General features: G+C 36.5%; 1 protein-coding gene across 1 annotated transcript; it reads right to left on the minus strand.

The window, feature by feature from the left end:
- Nucleotides 1–276: 276 nt before the first annotated feature.
- On the minus strand, nt 277–4,261 carry LOC140987489 (nuclear poly(A) polymerase 3-like). Its single transcript, XM_073456018.1, has 10 exons — nt 3,797–4,261; nt 3,491–3,568; nt 2,760–2,867; nt 2,459–2,521; nt 2,220–2,381; nt 2,004–2,117; nt 1,445–1,507; nt 1,004–1,306; nt 731–895; nt 277–603 (listed from the first exon to the last, which is right to left on the minus strand). Exons 1-10 carry the CDS (start codon nt 3,827–3,829, stop codon nt 277–279), a joined length of 1,416 nt encoding a protein of 471 aa, XP_073312119.1. The 5' UTR covers nt 3,830–4,261.
- Between the last annotated feature and the right edge of the window lie 17,914 nt (nt 4,262–22,175).

The raw sequence follows: 22,175 nt of genomic DNA on the forward strand, positions 1-22,175 counted from the left end.
AAGCTTCTAAATTTAGATAATTGAGTTAACCTTCAACCTAAAATAAAGGATTACAAATGCTTCACATTCTTCCAAATTCATTTCTCAAATAAAATAAGCAATTAATCCAGAGGTCGAAACTTGATTTTTTATTGTTTTTATTTAATTGGATAAGGCTGTGTTTTGATTGTTCAACCAACCATTTGTGTTTTCCTTTTTTTCTTGTATATATTTCCGTTTTCCGAAGAAAATACAAATGTAAGTTGTCTCAACGAAACTGCACACTCCCCCGTCTATTCACCACCTCCACTCTTGAGCCATATAGTTTGAGGCAACTGGAATTCTTTGTCCATTGCCATCTGAAACCCATCGGCATGCCTCAGTTCGCTCGGGGTTCATATCATGTAATTCTGAAACTTTTACCACCGATAAATCGATCTTTCCAAGAGCGCGTTCACTACCAGAGTTGATGTTCTTTACAAACTCTTTCTTGATTGCATCAATGTCGATCTTATGACTTCTACTAATCTTCAGTCCCCAGAAAAACACCGTATTTGGAGCCTGTAGCGTAGCATCAACATATTCTGTAGGGTTGGGATCACAAAATCCCAGCAAGTCCTCCAACTGTCAAAGCATGAAATTTTGTATTTCAAGAGATATATAGGACATGCTGGCATTTTCAGATAGTAGTCAATACAAGGAGTAGTAGAGTATATCAGAATAGACAACCGAAGAGCAATCAGTATGATACCTTTACTAGAAGGGAGCGCAATCGACACTTGACCCAACCAACCCAGTCTCGTAACTCATTTCTATCAGACGATGAAAGACGGATTTTAAAATATCGGGCATAGTGGTATGCATAAGAAAATGGCTCGAATAAAATTTTCCAATCGAAGTTTGAGCTCAGGACATCCTGTATCACCAAAAAAATTGTAAAAACAGTAGCAAAGATAGAACACAAAAGGGCAGATGTTCAACTTAATAGCATGTTGCATGTATCAGACAAGAAGTTATTTCGAACCTTTGTCATGTAGTGTCCGCGTAGAAACTCTTCTCTGATTCGGCCAAATGTACTTGTAGTTATGTAAGAACGACAATATTCATTTAGGCTACATGGTAGCTGAATTGGCATTAGAGACTTTTCCGTATGAAGGTAATGTGTCGGCACTATATCATGAAACAAGATAACTGGTGTTGGCCAGGCCCAGAAGGCAAATGTCTTGAAGAAAATTGAAACCAGAGCACTTAGCCAGGTATCCGGATGTCTTTGACATATTACAGCCACAAGGACTGCCAAGTGAACGCCTCCGAAAAATCCAAATAACTGTGTTAAATTATCAGATCATAAAATTAACATGATCATAAGTGATGAAACAAAGTTAATTCCCTAAAAAAGAAAGAAACATTGAAAGGGAAAAATATGGAAATTGTTATTATCCATAACTTGGAATGAAATCCTTACATTGCAATAAATGCCTCGTCTCCTTGCCCAAAATTTGAGACAGCGCAGGAGTGACTTGTATGTCTACGTATAATCGATTAAAGAATATAAGAGATTAATCGAGAACTTTTAGCAAATACTGTAAGAAATATCAATAATTTTCGATGACAAAAATTGTCCTTTCCATCATGTTAAACCCAATATTCACGAAAAAGTTTCTGGGAGAGAATTATTTACACAACAAAAACCAAAGTAGTCTATCGAAAATAAGTGAAAATGGTTTCTTCAAAGACAACAAAAACCTGGCTGATGTAATGGGATTCGAAAATCATCATGCTGCATTTAATTGAATTGATTTGTTTTGGGTGGAAGAATTTGAATTTCATTGTAATTCTTGATATAAATGCATAAAATGACCGGGGAAGAATTTGAAATCAATGGTTTAAAATACCTAAACAAGCACAACAGATTTGGAGCATAAATTTCAATTGCTTCGATACAAACCCGACCCTTGACAAAATTGACATATGAATATGAACTTCTCCTTACCGAATTGTTATTCTAAAAGGGCAGAAAGTACCTCTATGCCTGGCACAAGTTGAAAAATGCTTCTATTAGCTCGTACACCAGACAAACTTCTCCAACTTATCTCATCCATATTTGCGAAAATGAATGGGTTGAATACATCCACATCCTACAGATACACATTCAGCAGATAAACAGCCATAATTTCGAGAGGAATATGCTGTAAACCTTCAACTCATTCTAAAATCAAATGAATGCGACAAAATCCCACCTCAGGAACTGATATTCCATGGATCTTGGCATAGGGAAGATCAACTGAGACCCCATCAAATTTGAATCGGATGAGAGGAACTTTGGCATCCTTGACACAGTAGATCTCAGAAACCTCAGGTCTATTTTCGAGCATGTTACGTAGAACGATAAAGAAATCTTCCTACAAGTGTGACAAAGAAAAGACGAATAAAGAACATGTAATGCAATAGTTTACATGCGAGGATGAGAATTGCTGACCGCCCTAGTAGCAAAGCCTGGTCCAACACACAGAGCATCAACATCAGACTCATGATTATGAACCTGGGGATCAACGATATTTAATACATCTATTTTAGAATAGGCAGAAGGCGAAAGGCAAGATAACATTAAAGCTATGTCTATCTGTAATTTAAAATCAGAAGAATGTGTCCAGTAATTTCTTACTGGTATAAAATACAAGGGTAAGTGCCCGTATACCATGTGAGGATTTGAAATGGAAAAAAATCAGTCTTCACTAAGAATTACCACCATAAAAGTAGTAGAATGGTGTTTTTCTTACTCCAAGGCCATATGATCCATAGGTTATAATTGTGGCGGAAGCAGCCCTGATGCAACTCTTTGGGAGTCGGTGCTCGTAAGCTATCTTCTTAGCCCACACAAACACAATCTGTAAGAAACAAAAACATTAAGTTTGGCAACATCACACAAGGCTTCAAAGTCCGGGACTTCCTCTTAGTAGGCAGTTTAAACTCTTTCAATTCGTAGTCACTTTGAGAGAATTCTCGTTCTGTCTAAGTTGCATAAAACTTGTAGAACACAGCTTTGGAAACACGTGAAAGATTTACTATGACGAAAAACGAAAAGAGTGACTATCAAGAAAGAGTAACAGAAAATGAGGACAAGAGATGACAAAGAACTTACCGCCTTGAACATTTTTTTCGACTAACACCAACCCCCTTAGTTTGACAATATAATATCTGACTGAATTTACATTAAAAACCTCATTTTTATGTGACTCTGCACCATGAGTTACAGCTAAATATTTCTCCTAGTGTGATCCTCGAAATTTCCCACATCCTGATTAATACAGCACTTCCTTCAAATACTCTGAATCCGCGTGTCTACATCACTATGAGGCAACAAATGCTTCAAGCTCAGAAATCATTTTAGCATTGAAATTGCTATATAGAGTATGAAAAGCATACACATAAAAAACCATTAATTAGTACAAGGAACACCATATTTTTCGTGATTAAAATTTATTCTTAAGAACAAGTTAAGAAAGAACACCTGTTTGAGCTTGACAATAACGTTTCTTCTCCTAATTTCTTCCTTGCCAGATGGCACCAAACCTTCATCCTCCATATACTACATTTAAAATTCTCGACAAAAGAAATGTTCATCAACTAAAATGAAACAATATTAAAAAAAACAACATAAATTTGTATAAAAATTTATATTCAATAAGTAAAAATAATAATCATCAACCATTCGAAAGAGAAGGAAAAACCGACAAGAAAAATGTCCAGAAAAAACGATCCCAAGAACCAAATCTGATTATTTCGCGAAAAGAAACCGAGACACCAGCATTTATACCTGAAGCAGAGAAACTGATCTTTCAATCTCCATTCTTGCAGTGAAGGTAATGGGCTTAATCGACAAGCAACGCTGCCTACAGGCTACAGTATCACCGAAATTCGGTTTTCAGTACTGCAAAAGGAGGACTGAAAATGGGATGCGAAGATCCATCTAACAAACACAGTAAACTAAGGGTTGAATAGGCCAGAAAAGTGGCTTTCTTGATCGATGATGGGCGCGGGCAAATTCAACACGCAACAGTCAGTAATCGTCCCGGGTAATCTTTCACCGGAAACGAATCAAGAACTTGGCGATGGAAATGGCATTCCTCAAAATTTGGATGTGCGCAGAGAGGGTATAAGGTTCAGGGTCAGGGGAGAATTTCGTAGAGATGCGAATGTCCCCAAGACTTCGTTTGAGGTTTCTTGATATTGAATGGCAACGGTGAAAGAACGAGAAGCGGGAGTGGCAATATTGTAATTTGGTTGACTTTTGGTGGTAAGACGTGGTAAGATTTGATTGATTGTTGCTCGTGTCATAGCCTAACCGTTAACGGGGTTGGAAGTTGTACATATTTTTCTACAAGAAAATTTTAGGTCTCTCTACCAAATGATTATAACAAATAATAGAAATAACCGTTGAAATGCAAAATATGCAGTAAATAAGTATCGTATTTTGTTGAAATGCAAAATATGTAATAGCAATCACTGATTGTTCAACAGATTACCATTAAAAAAATGTTGAAATGCAAAATATATAATAACAATCACTGATTGTTCAACATATTACGATTAAAAACAAAGATTATAATATATCACAAATAACTACCATCGAATAATCAATTATAAACAACTATTAATATTGTAGGCATAAATCCAAACAAGGAAAGTCGAACCAAAAATCTCAATAAAAGTATGGCTTCCTCACAATTTGATTGGTCATTGGCAAGCACTTTTTAAGAGATTAGAATGTTACATTTTTCCTCTCCTTTATCTTCAAAGGAGTCTCCACTCACTAAAAAAATCGGAAGGCATTTAACTGGCAAGCACTTTTTAAGAGATTAGAATGTTACATTTTTCCTCTCCTTTATCTTCCAAGGAGTCTCCACTCACTAAAAAAAATCGGAAGACTTTGTTAGAGTACATATCTTGTGAGTCAACGGTTTGCTAATTAATTTATTGACTCAGATGTAATAAACATTTTTTATTTTCATATAATTTACATTTTATGATTTCGTTTTACTTTGAATTTATAATCATGCAATCGACATAAATAAAAACCTTGATTATACTTTAATATAAATGAATCGTACTTCGATCTTGAAACTCATTTGTAAAACACTGTATATTCTAAATTAGTTCATAGTCGATTCAGTCGCCTAAAAACAAGGATAAAGGCCGCTTGAGCTTGAGACTAGCATCTGTGATGTTGTGTATCATGTTTCATGGTAATGACATAGAGATGTCCAATAATGCATATGGATGATCATATGATGATTGTACCGAACAACTCTCTCTTTGACTTTCAAATTGTTTATCATTCATCGAGAAGAATAATATGTGGTTATGATTGTACATCAGTAGTTCTTACGACCCGAGAGAACACCGAGGCTCTACATACTAGGATGGTGCTTTGACTCGTTTACCTACTCCGCGAGGGTCACAAGGTAGCGAAGTTTGGTGCAGTTGCGACATGTGTAGGAGTCAGTGCACTGTAGTAGAGAATTCACCTCTCACATATGAGTGTGGATATCCTACGTGATCTAACAAAATAGTAGTGCATGAAATCTCTGCCCAGAATGTAAGATGTACATTAGGGATAAAGGTTCTCTTGTTGTACATGCGATGACACTGTGAATATTTCATGATTGTATGACATAGCTATTAAATCTAATATGCAACCCTCGATGAACCAATGGTTGCAAATTTGATTTGGATATATGAGATGTAGGGACCGTACTATACGTTTGTACTGTCTCGTTCATTTTAAAATTCAACTGGACATTTTTTTTTGCTATGGCCGAAACTATGCCCATATAAAACTATAAATTCGAAACATACATTTTTTAAAATGATCCCAGTCCTGAATAAAATAACTACAGTTAAAATTATGAAAAAAGCAACCAACCTAAACAATTTACCGTTTAAAAATATAAAACGTCCAGCATATCAAAATCTGCCCAAAACCCTCAACACAATAACCTTGTCAACCATTTAAAAAAGTTACTAAAACGAGCTCCCATAAATCATATATATATGCGGAAAAATACAAAGTCCTCAAGTTAGCGTGCACACATCCAACTCCTCCTACTCAGTCATCGGCACTTCCAGTCTCCTCATCAACGTGCTCACCTGCATCATTCAAACTTAGTGAGTCTAAAGACTCAACACATTTGTAACGTTAATAGCAAGTACATATACATAGCATGCAACAGTGAAAAATACTGTAAGCAACATACATTTCATGAACTTAAAAGGATAAACGTAAACATATCGTATAAACGCATAACGCGTCAAAACATGTCTCATCATAATCATCGTACACGTATACATTTTCTTTATTTGAATTTTGTTCTTTAGTTGTGACTTTCGTATCAGCTTTATTCGATGGATCCATCTACGTATAACCACAGTACCGGGCGACGGAGACATCAACGACACTCTCACCCGTCAACTGAGCATTGGCCTAACATATCATCATATCATGTCAATGGAAATACGATCGTCATGTGTTGGAAACTTAATTTCGGATGTTTGACAAACCGATTATTTATTGGAACTAACTGATCAAATATTCGATCTATACAGCTTGCCTAACTGAAGAGTATCGCGCATATTATCTAAGGCAACCGAACCCAGCTGAACTGAACTTTCGAAGAATACCAAGATCAGTTGAACTTAATTGAATTCTCGAAGACAGCTGACTGATAAGTTGGAAACCGATCAGTTGATATATTCAGCCGTATGCTTCCTTCAACTGAACATGTCTTGGGAAAGAACGATCAACCGACAAAGAGACATAGAAGATTGCAACGCTGCACTTAAATCAATACAGCTTAGAACAACGCATTTCGGCGAAAGCAGTTAAGACGCCGCATCACAATAAATGAAGGAAACAATATCCAAGGAATAATCAAGTAAAAAATCAACGGATACAAAGATTCAAATTCATCTCAAGTTACCGTTGGAAATGAAGCATATAAATAAGTGAACAAAGCAGCTGAGAAGAAAAACCATCAACACATTATTGAAGCTTGCTGTTACGCTGCTAAAATACAATTCACAACTCACGTATATCAGACATATCAGTAGCATCTAAAGCTACACTTTGAGCGTGTTAGCACTTTGTAATTCATTCAAGAATATATCAGTTGTGCTAAGATCAGTCACGAGCTGATAAAAGCTGTTGTATGCTAAGAGTTTCAGTTTTGGCAGCGTTAAGTCCAAACTGAAGTGGGTCAGTACAAGTCTTGTATTCGATCAACGTCTTTTAGTAGGAATCCTATCCTTGAGATAGAAGGGGTGACGTAGGAGTGATTGAAATCTCCGCACATCCAGAAACAATCCTTGCGTACTTTATTTCAGTTTTGTATTCTATCTTTCAGTCAGTTATTTTCCGTAACTACTCTTAGATTAACTGATTGTCATTGACCAATAAGATTGCGAGAATCAGTTTGTCACCAAACTGAATTCAAAATTCGAAAAGATTCATTTTAATTGTGAGTGTTTATTCAACCCCCCCTTCTAAACACTCTTGATACGTTAATCGATCCTATCAAGTGGTATCAGAGCGGTTGAATCTTGTTCTTGAATATTTTTGATATATAAACTTGCTAGCATGACTTCATTCAACAGAATCCCTATGTTCTCCAGAGAAGAATTTGATGATTGGAAAATCAGAATGCAGGCTCATTTAGCTGCACAAGATGATGACATGTGGTATGTCATAACTGATGGACCCATGAAGATTCTGAAAACTAATACAGCAGTTGCCATAACAGAAGGGGCACCACAAAGAATAGAAAAGCCCAGAGAAGAATGGACAACTGAAGATAAAAGAAAAGCCAATCTTGATAATGTGGCTAAAGACATTCTGTATAAGACGTTGGACAAAATAACTTTCAGCAAAATAAAGATGTGTAAGACAGCCAAAGAAATTTGGGAAAAGCTGATCCAGCTTTGTGAAAGAAATAATCAAACCAAGGAAAATAAACTTTCAGTTGCAGTTCAGAAGTTTGATAATATCAAAATGAAAGCAGGAGAATCAATGCACGAGTATGATGAAAGAGTAAGCAGTATCATCAATGAGTTAAATGCACTTGGAAAAGTGTATACAAACAAAGAGGTTGCACTGAAGGTAATGAGCGGTCTTCCCAAAGAATGGGATGTCAAAACTATGGCAATGAGAGAATCCAAAGACCTGAACCAGATTAAACTTCATGATCTATTTGCTGATCTTAAAGCTTATGAGTTCGAACTGCAAACCAGAGAAGGAGAACCATCCACACCAGCAGCCACAACTGCTCTAGCTGCTGTCAGAACAGAACCAACTAGTTCAGTTGAGAAATCTGCTGATCAGTTAAGCAATGATGCTATGTCACTATTCATCAAAAAGTTTGGAAGGTTCATGAGAAAGAATCAAGGAAACTTTCAGAAGTCATACCAAAGAAACAACTCCAAAGATGAAACAAATGCTTGTTACAATTGTGGCAAATCAGGTCACTTCATTGCTGACTGTCCTAAACCCAAGAAGGACAGTCAAGGCTCAACTGATAGAAGAAAGAAATCATATGAGAACAAAAGAAAACCCAAGGATGATAAGAAGTCCTTCAGAAAGAAACATGAGGTACTCTTAGCCGAAGAAAGCAAATCTAAATGGGCAGAAACTGACAGTGAGGAGTCAGAACCAGAAAGCTCATGCAGCTCTAGTGATGATGAGGAAGACAAGTGCCTGATGGCTAATGATGCAGAAGAAGAATCATCTAGTCAACAGGTATTTGATTTCAGCTCAACTGACTTTACACGAGAAGAACTCATTCTAACACTACATGATATGGTAAATGAATATCAAAAGCTTGCATCATTATTCGAAAAAATCAAAGCAAAGCAAACTGATCCCACAGACAATAAAACCAAAACTGATGAATCAGTTGACGGGTTGAGTCTGAAAAGGGAAATTGCTGAGTTAAAAGCAGAAAGAAACAAAGATCAGTTATTAATCCAAAAGTTGATTCTTGAAAACTCAAAACAGACTGAGCTCATTCAATCTTGGAACAAGTCATCTACTGCACTAAATGAAATGCAGAATTCACAAAAATCAGTTTCTGATAAAACTGGTTTAGGGTTCAACACTCAAGGAGAAATGTGTCCAAATGACACTCAACCAAAGCTAAAAATAGACAAAGGGAAATATATTCACTTTGTTAAATCAGCAGTAGTACAAGAACAAATTGAGCCTAGTAAGCTGATTGAGCAACCTACTGTAAATATGAACAAGGCTAGAAGATATGAGATTGGTTATAGTCAAAAATCCTCAACTGATTCACAAAGTCAGTCATCAAAGAGGTTTCACAAAAACTATTCAAATAGCTACTTCAATTACTATAACTGCAAGCCAGTTCAGAAGAGATACAGACTAAACAATCAGTTGAATAAACCTAAAATACATAATGTATCATCTGTACACTACACACCATGCACACAAAAGCCGAGAAAAACAATTTGGAATACAACTACTGGAAAGTCTGTTAGACTAATCCAAGTGTGGGTTCCTAAGGGACTAATCAGCTCAGGACCCAAATAAGTATGGGTACCAAGTTTTATTATGTGTGTGATTGCAGATAACAGGTACAAACAAGAACTCAATATGGTATTTGGACAGTGGATGTTCGCGACACATGACAGGAGATGCAAGTGTGCTATCTCAACTGACCAAATACAGTGGTCCAAACATCAGTTTCGGGGACAATTCCAAAGGTAGAACTGTGGGTAAGGGTAAGCTTATCCATGGTAACTTTACTTTTAAAGATGTTCTATTAGTAGAAAACCTGAAGTATAACTTGATTAGTATCAGTCAGTTATGCGACAGTGGATTCTCAGTACAATTTGACAAAAATTCATGTTCAGTCAAAACTTCAACTGATGAAATCATACTAACTGGCAAACGTTGTGGAAACACATATAAAGTCAGTTGGAATGATCAAACTTATGCACCAGTTTGTTTTATTGCTTCCAAGTCATCTAAAAACTGGTTGTGGCATAAGAGACTAAATCATTTAAACTTTAAAACCATTGCCTATCTGAGTAAACATGAACTTGTAACTGGTTTGCCCAAAATAGATTTTTCAAAAGAAAAACTTTGCTCAGCATGTCAGTATGGTAAACAAGTACGATCCTCTTTTAAAAACAAGGGTTGTAAATCTTCATCCCGATGCTTAGAACTGTTGCACATGGATCTTTTTGGTCCTATACCAGTCATGAGCTTAGGGGGAATGAAATACACCTTGGTGGTCGTAGATGACTTTTCAAGATTTACTTGGGTTATTTTTCTCAAATCTAAGGACCATACTGCTTCACAACTGATAAAGCTCTTCAAAAGACTTTTAAATGAAAAATCAGTTGGAATTGATCGAATCAGATCTGATCGAGGAACTGAATTCATCAATCAAACTCTTTCAAATTTTCTAGAAAATGCTGGAATTAAGCATGAGCTCTCAGCAGCCAGAACTCCTCAGCAAAATGGTGTAGCTGAGAGAAGAAATCGGACCCTTAAAGAAGCTGCTAGAACAATGCTTGCTGATTCTGGTATTTCTCAAAGGTTTTGGGCAGAGGCAGTAAACACTGCGTGTTATACTCAGAACAGATCAATGATTAATAAGAATCATATGAAAACACCATATGAGATCTGGCATGGAAGAAAAAGTATAATTACTTATTTCAAAATATTCGGCTGCAGATGTTTTATCCTTGATAATGGTAAAAATTATTTAAAAGCGTTTGATGCTAAATCTGCAGAGGGAATATTTCTTGGATACTCATCAGTTAGTATAGCCTATAGAGTCTTCAACAAGAAAACCCTAAATGTTGAAGAATCAGCTCATGTTGATTTCGATGAAACTGAACTAACTGATAAGCCAACTGATCAAGTTGAGCTAGCTGATCGATTTACAGATATCATTTTGGAAGATGATAGCAAAAATGAAAGTCACAGCAATCAAAACAGATTTCAAACACCTGAACCAGAAGTACTGGACCAATCAGATGTACATAAAGTCGTTGCTGATGATCAGTTGATAGAGCATAATGATAACACTCAAATACCAGTTGACGAAGCACCAACTGAGACTGAAAATTGTGTTCAGTTACCAACTGAAGAAATTGCTGATAGAACAAATACTGAGTACAGATGGAAAAAATCACACCCACATGAACTGGTAATAGGAAATCCATCAGATCCAGTAAGAACTCGAAATCAAATGCTAAATTTATTTATTCATTCAGCTTTTGTTTCACAACTAGAAACGAAGAAAATTGATGAAGCTCTTGCTGATCCTAACAGGGTAAATGCAATGCAAGAAGAGCTAAACCAGTTCACTCATAACAATGTCTGGAACTTAGTTCCAAGACCAATTTCAAAAACTATTATAGGTACAAAATGGGTGTACAGGAACAAACTGAATGAAGACGGGTCAGTTGTACGCAACAAAGCAAGACTTGTGGCACAAGGATATAGGCAAGAAGAAGGAATTGACTATGATGAAACTTATGCACCAGTTGCAAGACTGGAGGCAATAAGAATCTTTCTTGCTTATGCATCACACAAGAACTTCAAAGTATACCAGATGGATGTGAAGAGTGCTTTCTTAAATGGTCAGCTGCAGGAAGAAGTATATGTTGAACAACCTCCAGGTTTTGTAAATCATAGTTTACCTGATTATGTTTATCATTTGAACAAAGCCCTGTATGGTCTTAAACAAGCTCCCAGAGCTTGGTATGAAACCCTTTCAAAATTTCTAACTGATCATGATTTTTCCGTAGGATCAGTTGATAAGACTTTGTTTAAATTTTCTAAAAATAATCATATCTTACTTGTTCAAATTTATGTTGATGACATTATATTTGGGTCAACTAAACCCAAATTGTGCGAAAAGTTTGCTAAGTTAATGCAGGACAAGTTTGAAATGAGCATGATGGGTGAACTGACATTCTTTCTTGGACTGCAAGTGAAGCAACTGGAGACTGGTATATTCATCAGTCAGACTAAATATACAAAGGAATTGCTAAAGAAATTTGGAATGGAATCATGTTCAGCTGCAACCACTCCCATGAGCTCATCAGTTAAAATGGACACTGATCAAGGGGGAATATCAGTTGAGGCGACGCTGTACCGAGGTTTAATAGGTTCATTATTATACCTAACTGCTAGTCGTCCTGATATTGTTTTTCCAGTTTGTATGTGTGCCAGATTTCAAGCAAATCCTAAGCAATCACATTTCTCAGCTACCAAAAGAATTTTGAAATATCTTAAGGGCACACAAAATGTCGGATTATGGTATCCTAAAGACTCTTCTTTCAATTTAGTTGGATATTCAGATGCAGATTATGCAGGATGTAAGCTAGATCGTAAAAGCACAAGTGGATCATGTCAGTTTCTTGGAGACCGACTGATTTCTTGGTTCAGTAAGAAGCAGACATCTATAGCTACCTCAACAACTGAAGCAGAATATCTAGCTGGTGGTAGTTGTTGTGCACAACTGATCTGGATCCAGCAACAACTGAGAGATTATGGAATAATTACAAATGAATCGCCCATATTTTGTGACAATACGAGCACAATTGTCATTACCTATAATCCAGTTTTTCACTCAAGGACAAAGCATATAGATGTCAGACACCACTTCATTAGAGATCATGCTTTGTAGAAGGACATTCGACTGAAGTATATATCAACTGAGCAACAAGCAGCTGACATCTTCACCAAACCATTACCCGAGACTAAGTTTTCTTACTTTCGTGGTTTAATTGATTTATCATAAAAAAAATTGTTAATCCTACTTTACTAATGAAATTGTCTGCAGAAAATAAGGACACAACAATAAACTGAAAATGATATGTTATTAAGAATAAAAACGATTCCATCTTACAGTAGACAATTAAGAACCAACTGAATCCAGCCATTCTGTAATAAAATTGTTCAATTCATAAATTCGGATTCAAGAGAATGATTTAGCTATAAAAATCTTCTTAATCACATGCCACTCCTTCCACAGCATTTCTTGTAACAGAACCTTGTCATCGACAAGCTCTGTAACATGTCTGACTTCAAATCGTTCCAAGTATCTTCTGGCTGTTGCTGCTTGAACTCGAGAAGGAGTCGCACCACTACTACTTATTCTCTGCAACTCATGAATTTTGAACCATGTTGACATCACCTTTTTCAAGACATATTCTTCCATCTTCTTCTTCAACTCTTCTAAATAAGCACTTGTTTCTTCAGTAACGTGAACATGCGTACTACTACAAGCATCGGAAATATCTGAATCTGCCATGTTTAAATGATATTATCTCACAACTCACTGCTATTATCTTATTTATAGACAGGTGACATTTAATGTCAAAGAAGTTGAAGAGTCTCAAGCCAACAAAGCTTTTTCTCAATTACCCAGGCTTCTTATCTATCAGTTGCTTATTTGATATCAGTTTGTTAATTACCAGTTGATTCATTTTTTCAACTGATATCAGTCTGGTTTTTAAATCTTAACTGATTTCAGTTTACAGTCAACTAATATTAGTTCTTTAACAGTTCATTTGTTCAGTTAGTAATTCATTTACAACAACTAATGAAACTGCCAATTTGCAGGAAAGAAAAAGACAAAATTAACTCAGATAAATATTTTATTCAAGCATAAACATTAGCTCGCATTACAACATAATATTTTTCCTCTACATCAATTATCCACATCTTCAACCAAGTGGATAAAGGTGGAGTGGACGTCTTGGCAAAGCTGTGTGAATAAGCTATGCGCCTCAGGATCTTCAATTCCTTCCGGAGCATCAGCTGATGACTATGACCATCCTTAAAGACGTCCATGCACTCAGTTATGTGCAAGTGCTCCCACACCTTCCTCAGCTCTGCCACCCATTCAGGAGTGGTAGCCTCTCCAGTGTTATACAAGAACTCAAGTTCTTGTAACTTCTCCCAGTACTGAAGATTCTCATAGAAGACTTCATCTTCTATCTGAGCCTTCCTGGCTTCCAGAGAAAACGGCGAAGTACTCGAGCTACTCGCACCAGCCATTTCTTTTATCTTAAATATTTCACTAATATGACTGAAACTAAATGTGTTACTTCTATTTATAGCCGAGAGTTATGGAAGCTGAAGGGCCGTGTACGTTCCAGCAAACAATAAATTCCTTAAGCTTTAAATTTATTTTTATCGTCATTTTTAATTATTTTGCGCACCCATTAAGGGGGAATATTAGTTTTTTAAGAGGTTAACTGAGAAGACAATTGTTTGTAAATTCTCAACTGAAACGGATCAGTTTCACAACTGATCGTTCAGTTGGTTATTTTACAAATCTTCTCACATACGTTAACTAATTAAGAATGATTTTATCCTAAATCAAAGTGATGTGACTGATATTATAACAAATAGAATTTTACTACGTGGACCCACTTGGGCCATTAAACTTATATACACGACTCTTGCACACGTACACATGTTTTTACTATGGGCTGACACGTGTCCAAAAATTTGAACAGTCTCACACATGTGTATTTCTCCCCGCCTCGATTCAGTTCTCTCTTTTACACGCACAAAGATTTTCTCAGAGAAAATACCTTCTCAAAGCTTATTTCTTGAAAATTACAGGTTTCTTCATTATCTGAAATGGCAAACCAAATCCCCGCGCACGTTCTAAATGCTATGGCCATTGATTTCGATTCAGTTTTATCAGTAAATGAGGTTGAGGTGAAGAATTTTTTTCTGAAACTAGAATCAGCTGGGCTGAAGACGTTTCTAGGGCAATCTTCACAAATCATCTATCCAAAGGAAATCAATGATTTCTATACAAAGGGTTTTGTTACTATTGATGGAAATATCTCTATTACTATCAATAATCAGCTAATGATCATATCTGAAGAAACTTTCAGGGAAATCTTCTCTCTACCAACTGAAGGAATTATCAGCTTCTCTGAGGTACAAACTGTTGATATTGAAGAAATGCAATCTTTGTTATCTGCTGATGGACGGAAAATCAAAGTCTCCGATCCTAAGAAAGAACTGAAGTCAGACATTCAATTGCTGGCTGATATTGTTGCCAAGGTCATTCTGGCTAAGGCTGGTTCATTTGCAGCCCTTACTCTTGAAAAATTTCAAGTCATGACCGTGATAATGGCAGAGAAGAAAATGAACTGGAGGCATATTATTTTCAGTATTTTGCGAAATATGCTTCAATCTACCAAGCAATCCAGAGGTTATGCAGTTCAAATCAGTTATCTACTGAAAACACAAGGTTTAGTGGCTGACAATGCTGAAAAGCTATCCAAGTTTAAGGTATTATCTGACAAGAACATATTGCCACAAAAAACCAAACTGGAATTGTCTCCTGATCAATTCGTTAAGATCAAGAAAGAGATTGGGATGCAGCAGGCTGCTCCCAAATCAGTTAAAAAGGCTAGGTCTTAGGCCCAACTGAAATCTACCAAGAGGAAACTGATTGTCAGTGGATCAGATTCTGAGGAAACACATTTTCAGCTGATCACCAAGAAGCAAAGGACTCAGAAAACAAAGCCAGTGGCTTCGCTGAAAGCTGTTCCTGAGAAACCAAAGGCATCAGATACTCAACAGCCTATTCAGGCTGTTCTCTTGACAGCAATTCCTGCTGATAAGGAAAAAAAATCAGCAAAAGATTCAGCTCCCTTGACTCAAATCAAACGACCTTCAATTCTTGCCCCTGCTCGATCTAAGGGAATTGTTATTCAGGAAAGACTGGACTCTACTCACTCTGGACTAAACATTCCACATATTCTTACTGATGAGAAAGGAAAGGGCAAGATGATCAAAGAACCAAGGCCCTCAAATGCTATTCAAACTCATATTGACCTCATATGGGAACGGGTCAATGCCTTTGCTGCATCAAAAATGAACATTTGTGACGCTTGGACGAAGTTTAGAACACATACTTTTGCCAAGAAGCTGAAGAAGAAGTCCAAGCTGAACACATTTATCAAATTGGAGACAACTGTTCTGAGAGTGGTGAAGGCTGCAACAATAACTCAGGCCTTGGAGCGCAAGAACTACTTCTTTGATCAAGTCCGAGCTAAAAAGTTGGACCAACTGATCGAAAAATTGAAAGCCAACTATATTCCCACAAGTCCAACTGCATACAATGATCGAGCTGTGATCACTTAGCTAGAAACTGATCTATTAACTCTGCAATCCCAAATAAAATTTTGGGAGACGGATCAGGAACTTGTTATTCATGAAGGCACTTCAGAAGATGAAGATGCTGATTCACCTTCTCGGCACCGTGAACCATCTCCTGAACAAGCTGCTACAACTGACGAGCCAGTTCAGAATGTGCCTCAACCTACTGCTGCTGATCATCAAATATNAAGCACCAGTTCTTGATGCTCCGACTGAAGATACCACAAATTTGCCTATTCAGCCGGACAATTCAGTTGCTACTCAGGATCTATCTTCTCCTCCCCCAGATCAAATTGGAGTTGCTGAAATAATTGTTCCAGAACAGACCATTGCAGAGACAGTTATAACTGACAGGACCTTAGTGGTCTTTGATCCAGTCTCCGAAGGACAAGCACCTGGAACTTCTGGACATTCACCACCTCATTCATCTAATGATCTTGAATTAGTTCTTGAAGAAATTCAAGATATTCAGAATAATATGCATAAAATTCTCTCTGCCATCTCTAACATTCAGCATACTCAACTCGCCCATTCTTTGAAACTGGAACATGCAGAAGTATTTAACTCAGAGAAACTGAAGGCAGTTCAAAGTACCATGACCTCTCTTTCCTTTGCAATTGCTGAAATCAAAAAGAATAGAGGTATAGCAGAAAGTCTCTCAGCGACTCAAGACACTATCAGCAAAAGAGTTGATGCGGTGGAGACACTCGTATCAAGAAAGATAGACTTCATGCAAACCACTGTGCTCAATGCATTCGCAGACGTAGCCACTTCCGTCAAGATTCTTTCAACCAATGTTAAGAGATTATCTGTCAGAATGGAGGCGTTTGACAAAAAGGGGGAATAGATCATCAGATCAGCAGTTCAATGGAGATCAGCTCAATAGATTTGATACAATGTAGCTACAAATTATTTCATTCAGATTATTTTATTCTTTCATTGTACGAATCTGTACACAACAGTTGATTATTTTATCTACAACGAACTTGAAGATCACATGAGCTTCATTGATCAGTTATTCGTTGCTTAGTTTTGTCAAACACCAAAAAGGGGGAAATTGTTGGAAACTTAATTTCGGATGTTTGACAAACCGATTATTTATTGGAACTAACTGATCAAATATTCGATCTATACAGCTTGCCTAACTGAAGAGTATCGCGCATATTATCTAAGGCAACTGAACCCAGCTGAACTGAACTTTCGAAGAATACCAAGATCAGTTGAACTTAATTGAATTCTTGAAAACAGCTGACTGATCAGTTGGAAACCGATCAGTTGATATATTCAGCCGTATGCTTCCTTCAACTGAACATGTCTCGGGAAAGAACGATCAACCGACAAAGAGACATAGAAGATTGCAACGCCGCACTTAAATCAATACAGCTTAGAACAACGCATTTCGGCGAAAGCAGTTAAGACGCCGCATCACAATAAATGAAGGAAACAATATCCCAGGAATAATCAAGTAAAAAATCAACGGATACAAAGATTCAAATTCATCTCAAGTTACCGTTGGAAAGGAAGCATATAAATAAGTGAACAACACAGCTGAGAAGAAAAACCATCAACGCATTATTGAAGCTTGCTGCTACGCTGCTAAAATCACAATTTACAGCTCACGTATATCAGACATATCAGTATCATCTAAAGCTACACTTTGAGCGTGTTAGCACTTTGTAATTCATTCAAGAATATATCAGTTGTGCTAAGATCAGTCACGAACTGATAAAAGCTGTTGTATGCTAAGAGTTTCAGTTTTGGAAGTGTTAAGTCCAAACTGAAGTGGGTCAGTACAAGTCTTGTATTCGATCAAAGTCTTTTAGTGGAAATCTTATCCTTGAGATAGAAGGGGTGACATAGGAGTGATTGAAATTTCCGAACATCCAGAAACAATCCTTGCGTACTTTATTTCAGTTTTGTATTCTATCTTTCAGTCAGTTATTTTCCGCAACTACTATTAGTTTAACTGATTGTCATTGACCAACAAGATTCCGAGAATCAGTTTGTCACCAAACTGAATTCAAAATTCGAAAAGATTCATTTTAATTATGAGTGTTTATTCAACCCCCCCTTCTAAATACTCTTGATAAATCGATCCTATCATCATGCTCTCTCTGGAGTCTTCTCCCGTAAACGTGCTCCCTCTGGGGGCCTTTTCCCTCACGATATCTCCAATCATATCATCGTATCATCGTATTAGTAACAACCAACTTCCATCCTTCAAAAACATGTCATTATATTCACCACTTATAAAAATCATGCATATACGTAATTTTCTTTCAGGGCGCTGCCAGTACTAAAATCTCACGCCGCGTGAGTGCAAAATGACCATTTTGCCCTTGGAAACAAAAAATGACCATTTTACCCCTGGACCTCTAAATTTCGACCCAAAGCTTACCAAACTCCTTAAAACATCCCAAAACATTTTTAAAAGTATTTCTTAGACGTAAACTTGAGCCCTTTTCAAAACTTAACTGATTCGTTTTAAAACTTGGACTGGAGTCTCGGTTTTAGCCCGAATCAACCCGAAACTTAACCAAATCTTCCCCAACTTAAACCGTGACTTAAACCTACATGACCAGCCTCTAAATCACCCGTTCCAGACCACTTATGACACATTGAACAAGCCCAAAGATTGCTGGAAATCTCCACCGTATGCACAAAAATTTTCACAGCTTGAGCGATTTTACGACAAAAATCATATCGCACTCTTTTTTTATCAGAAAAATACGAATTTACTATCAAATCAAATATAACACAGAGTGCTACAAATCATATGTTGAACACACTTTTAGAAAAACCAAAAAGTCGCAGAATTTGAAATAACAGAGGGTGACTGGTTTTGTGACACAGAAATTTCACAGGTTGTGCGGTTAAACGATAAAAATCATATCTCCCTTGTTTCTTATCAAAAAATTACAAAATTTCTATTGAATCGAAGATAACAAAGAGTGCTATAAATCATGTGTTGAACTCATTTTCAGAAAACCAACCAAAAAGTCGCAGAATTTGAAACAGCAGAGGATGACGAGTTTTGTGACACATAAATTTCACAGCTTGTGCGGTTTTACATTAAAAATCATATCTCCCTCGTTTCTTATCAGAAAATTACGAGTTTGCTATCGAATCGAAGATAACACAGAGTTCTACCAATCATATGTTGAACACATTTCCAGAAACCAAAATATAAGTCGCAGGTACTGCCCCTCGATCACTTAAGCCACACGCACCCTAAAATCGCACACAACCCAAACCATGAAGAATTTGTTCGACCTCTTTGTGCTGTCATACTAGACCTATTAGAATCACTCCTATGACACATATACACTCATGGATCGTGCTCCTTCAAGCTTGGAACCTGGCAGCCCATTTAAACATTAAAGAACACATGAACTACCTCAAGAAAATCAAGTTTTCTCATGCCAAACCCATAAAAACGTGAATAAACCATTATGAATCGCGTATTTCAGTCGTATTTGGATCAATTCGTCATAGTTTTCATAGACGACATCCTGATTTATTCGAAGAGCATAGAGGAGCACAGTCAAAATCTGAGGACCGTACTACAGACTTTACAGGACAGACGGTTGTATGCCAATTTAGTAAATGTGTAACGCCCGAAAAATTAGTGCACGTAAACCGCATGTATGCAAATGATTTAAATTGCATATTTATTTTTCCTAAATTATTTTAAATATTTAAATGATATATTTTACATGATTAAATGTTTAAAATGCATGATTTCATGAATTTGAAAGATTTTACCCAAATATTCGATAATAGGATGGGGAAAGAAGACCGAGGACGACCAAGACAAAATAAATATTTTTTAATAAATATTTTCAAGGCTTATTAATATGATTCAATATTATTAAAATTTTTCTATAAATGATAGAGTTCAAATTATTTTATGAAATGAGATCGATTTCATCCGGGAAGCCGGTTTTGGGCAAACGAGGGACTTTTAAAATATCAAATGCATTATTTTTGAAAACAAATTTTTATGAACTTTTATTTTTCAATTAAATAGGTGTTATTGGGCCTAATTTACCTAGGATGAGTAGGCCCATTGCCCCTAAACTTGAAAGCCCAAAACCCAAGCTCATTATCATGCAAATTAAAAACTATAAAATAGAAACCTAGGTCTTTTTACACCATAATCAGCCGATCCTCCCACACAATACACACACTAAATTTTGAAAATTGCAAGGGAAGAAACAAGGAGTCTTCGTCGCCCGTTCGTTCTTCCTCGCACCCCATGCCGACAATCGCGTATTCGAGCATTCTAAAATGCAACGACACGCTTCTAAACTCTCTTGACACATCATTCAATCCATAATATGCATTTTTTGTTTATTTTGCATGAAAAATATTGAAGTTTAAATTGCTTAATGTTTTGACGATTATTTTTAAAGTTTTGAAAGTTTTTACGTAAGTATGAACGTGTTATGATTTCCAACGAGCATGCTGACAACATAGTATGTTTTATGGATATACATGCTAAGGCGGTAAATTTTTACCTCCACAGCGCGAGAGGTTGAAGAAAAAAACAGAAGACCTGACGTTAGAGCGTTAAGTTTGACCGCCCCAGCGCGAGATGCATTGGAAGCGACCAACATTACAGAAGACCTCGTGCTAGGGCGGTAAAACTTGACCTCCCCAGCGCGAGTAAAAAAAGAAATTTCCAATTTTGGGTTATTTTCAACATGGAAAGAATAGAGGCTAAAACAAAAGACCTAGGACAAAAATTGGGACATTATTCAGCAGTCAAGGAAGAGAAGAAGGAGAGAAAAGCTTGGAGCAAGTGCATGGATTGAAGATTTCACCATTCTTCACAGATTTCGTCTCGTCTAGTATTTCGAGTTTATTTTCTCTTATTCAAACATTGTTTTGCTTATTTTAATTATGACATCGAGAAGCTAAATTTTCATATTTGTTGGGATTAAAGGGATCCTACCCCGAAATTTGATTTAATTAATTTACGTGTTTACTTTTGATTTATTCTTGAGTCTATTGTTTTTCATGATGTTATTAAAGCGTAGCTAACTTTAATAATCATCTAATATCGTGAGTAAGTTTGAGAGAATAGCTTGTAACAGGAACGAGTAGCATAGTCCGTGAAACTACAATTTACATAGAATTATGAAGTTGGATACATGTTGATAGTTATAGTCCCGAGGGTCGAAAATTAGGGGATTTCATAGATCGGCATGCGATTAACCTTTGATAAATAATTAAAGAAATTACTTCACTAAGTAGAATTAATTTGGCATAGCTCGAGAGGGCGTGTTCAATGGTGTAGGAAATCCTGTCAAAAGCGTAAATCACTATTTAGCGAATTACGTAAATAACAAGGGGTAGGTGAACCGAGATTCCCAACAAATTCATTTTTCATTGAATTTTAATTAACCATTCTGGATTATATATCTCATTATTTAATTCTTGAAATTTCTCTTCGAGTTTTTATTTAATTATAGTAGCAGAAAACAATCATTCAAATTTCGTTGCTAAGGATTTGATAACTGGAAATAATAATTGCAAAATACAGTCTCGAGTGGAACGATACTCGTACTCTAGTACATTATATTATTACTTGACATCGTGTACTTGCGATTATTTCGAGCTTAAATACTGTTAATTTTGACTGAGAGGTTTACAGTGCAAGTTTTGCTCGATGAAGTTTTTGGCGCCGTTTCCGGGGATTGTTAATTCACAATTTTATTTTTAGTTATTTTCTTTAGCATTATTTTAGTTTTCTTGAGCTAACACTCCATATTCTATTTCAGGTATCTTTTCCAGTGCATGCCAAAGTCACTTGACGTGGAGTTTGAGCAGTTTGACCCTGAAATTGAAAGAACTTTCCGCAGAAGAAGACATCAGCAGAGACTTAAGGAACTGATGGAGAGGTACGAGCACGAGCATGAGGAGGAACACCATGAAGATAGACATGTTGAGGTGCCACGCTGCATAC

This window comes from Primulina huaijiensis, chromosome 11 (genome assembly GCF_012295235.1).
Source record: "Primulina huaijiensis isolate GDHJ02 chromosome 11, ASM1229523v2, whole genome shotgun sequence".
Lineage (NCBI taxonomy): Eukaryota > Viridiplantae > Streptophyta > Magnoliopsida > Lamiales > Gesneriaceae > Primulina > Primulina huaijiensis.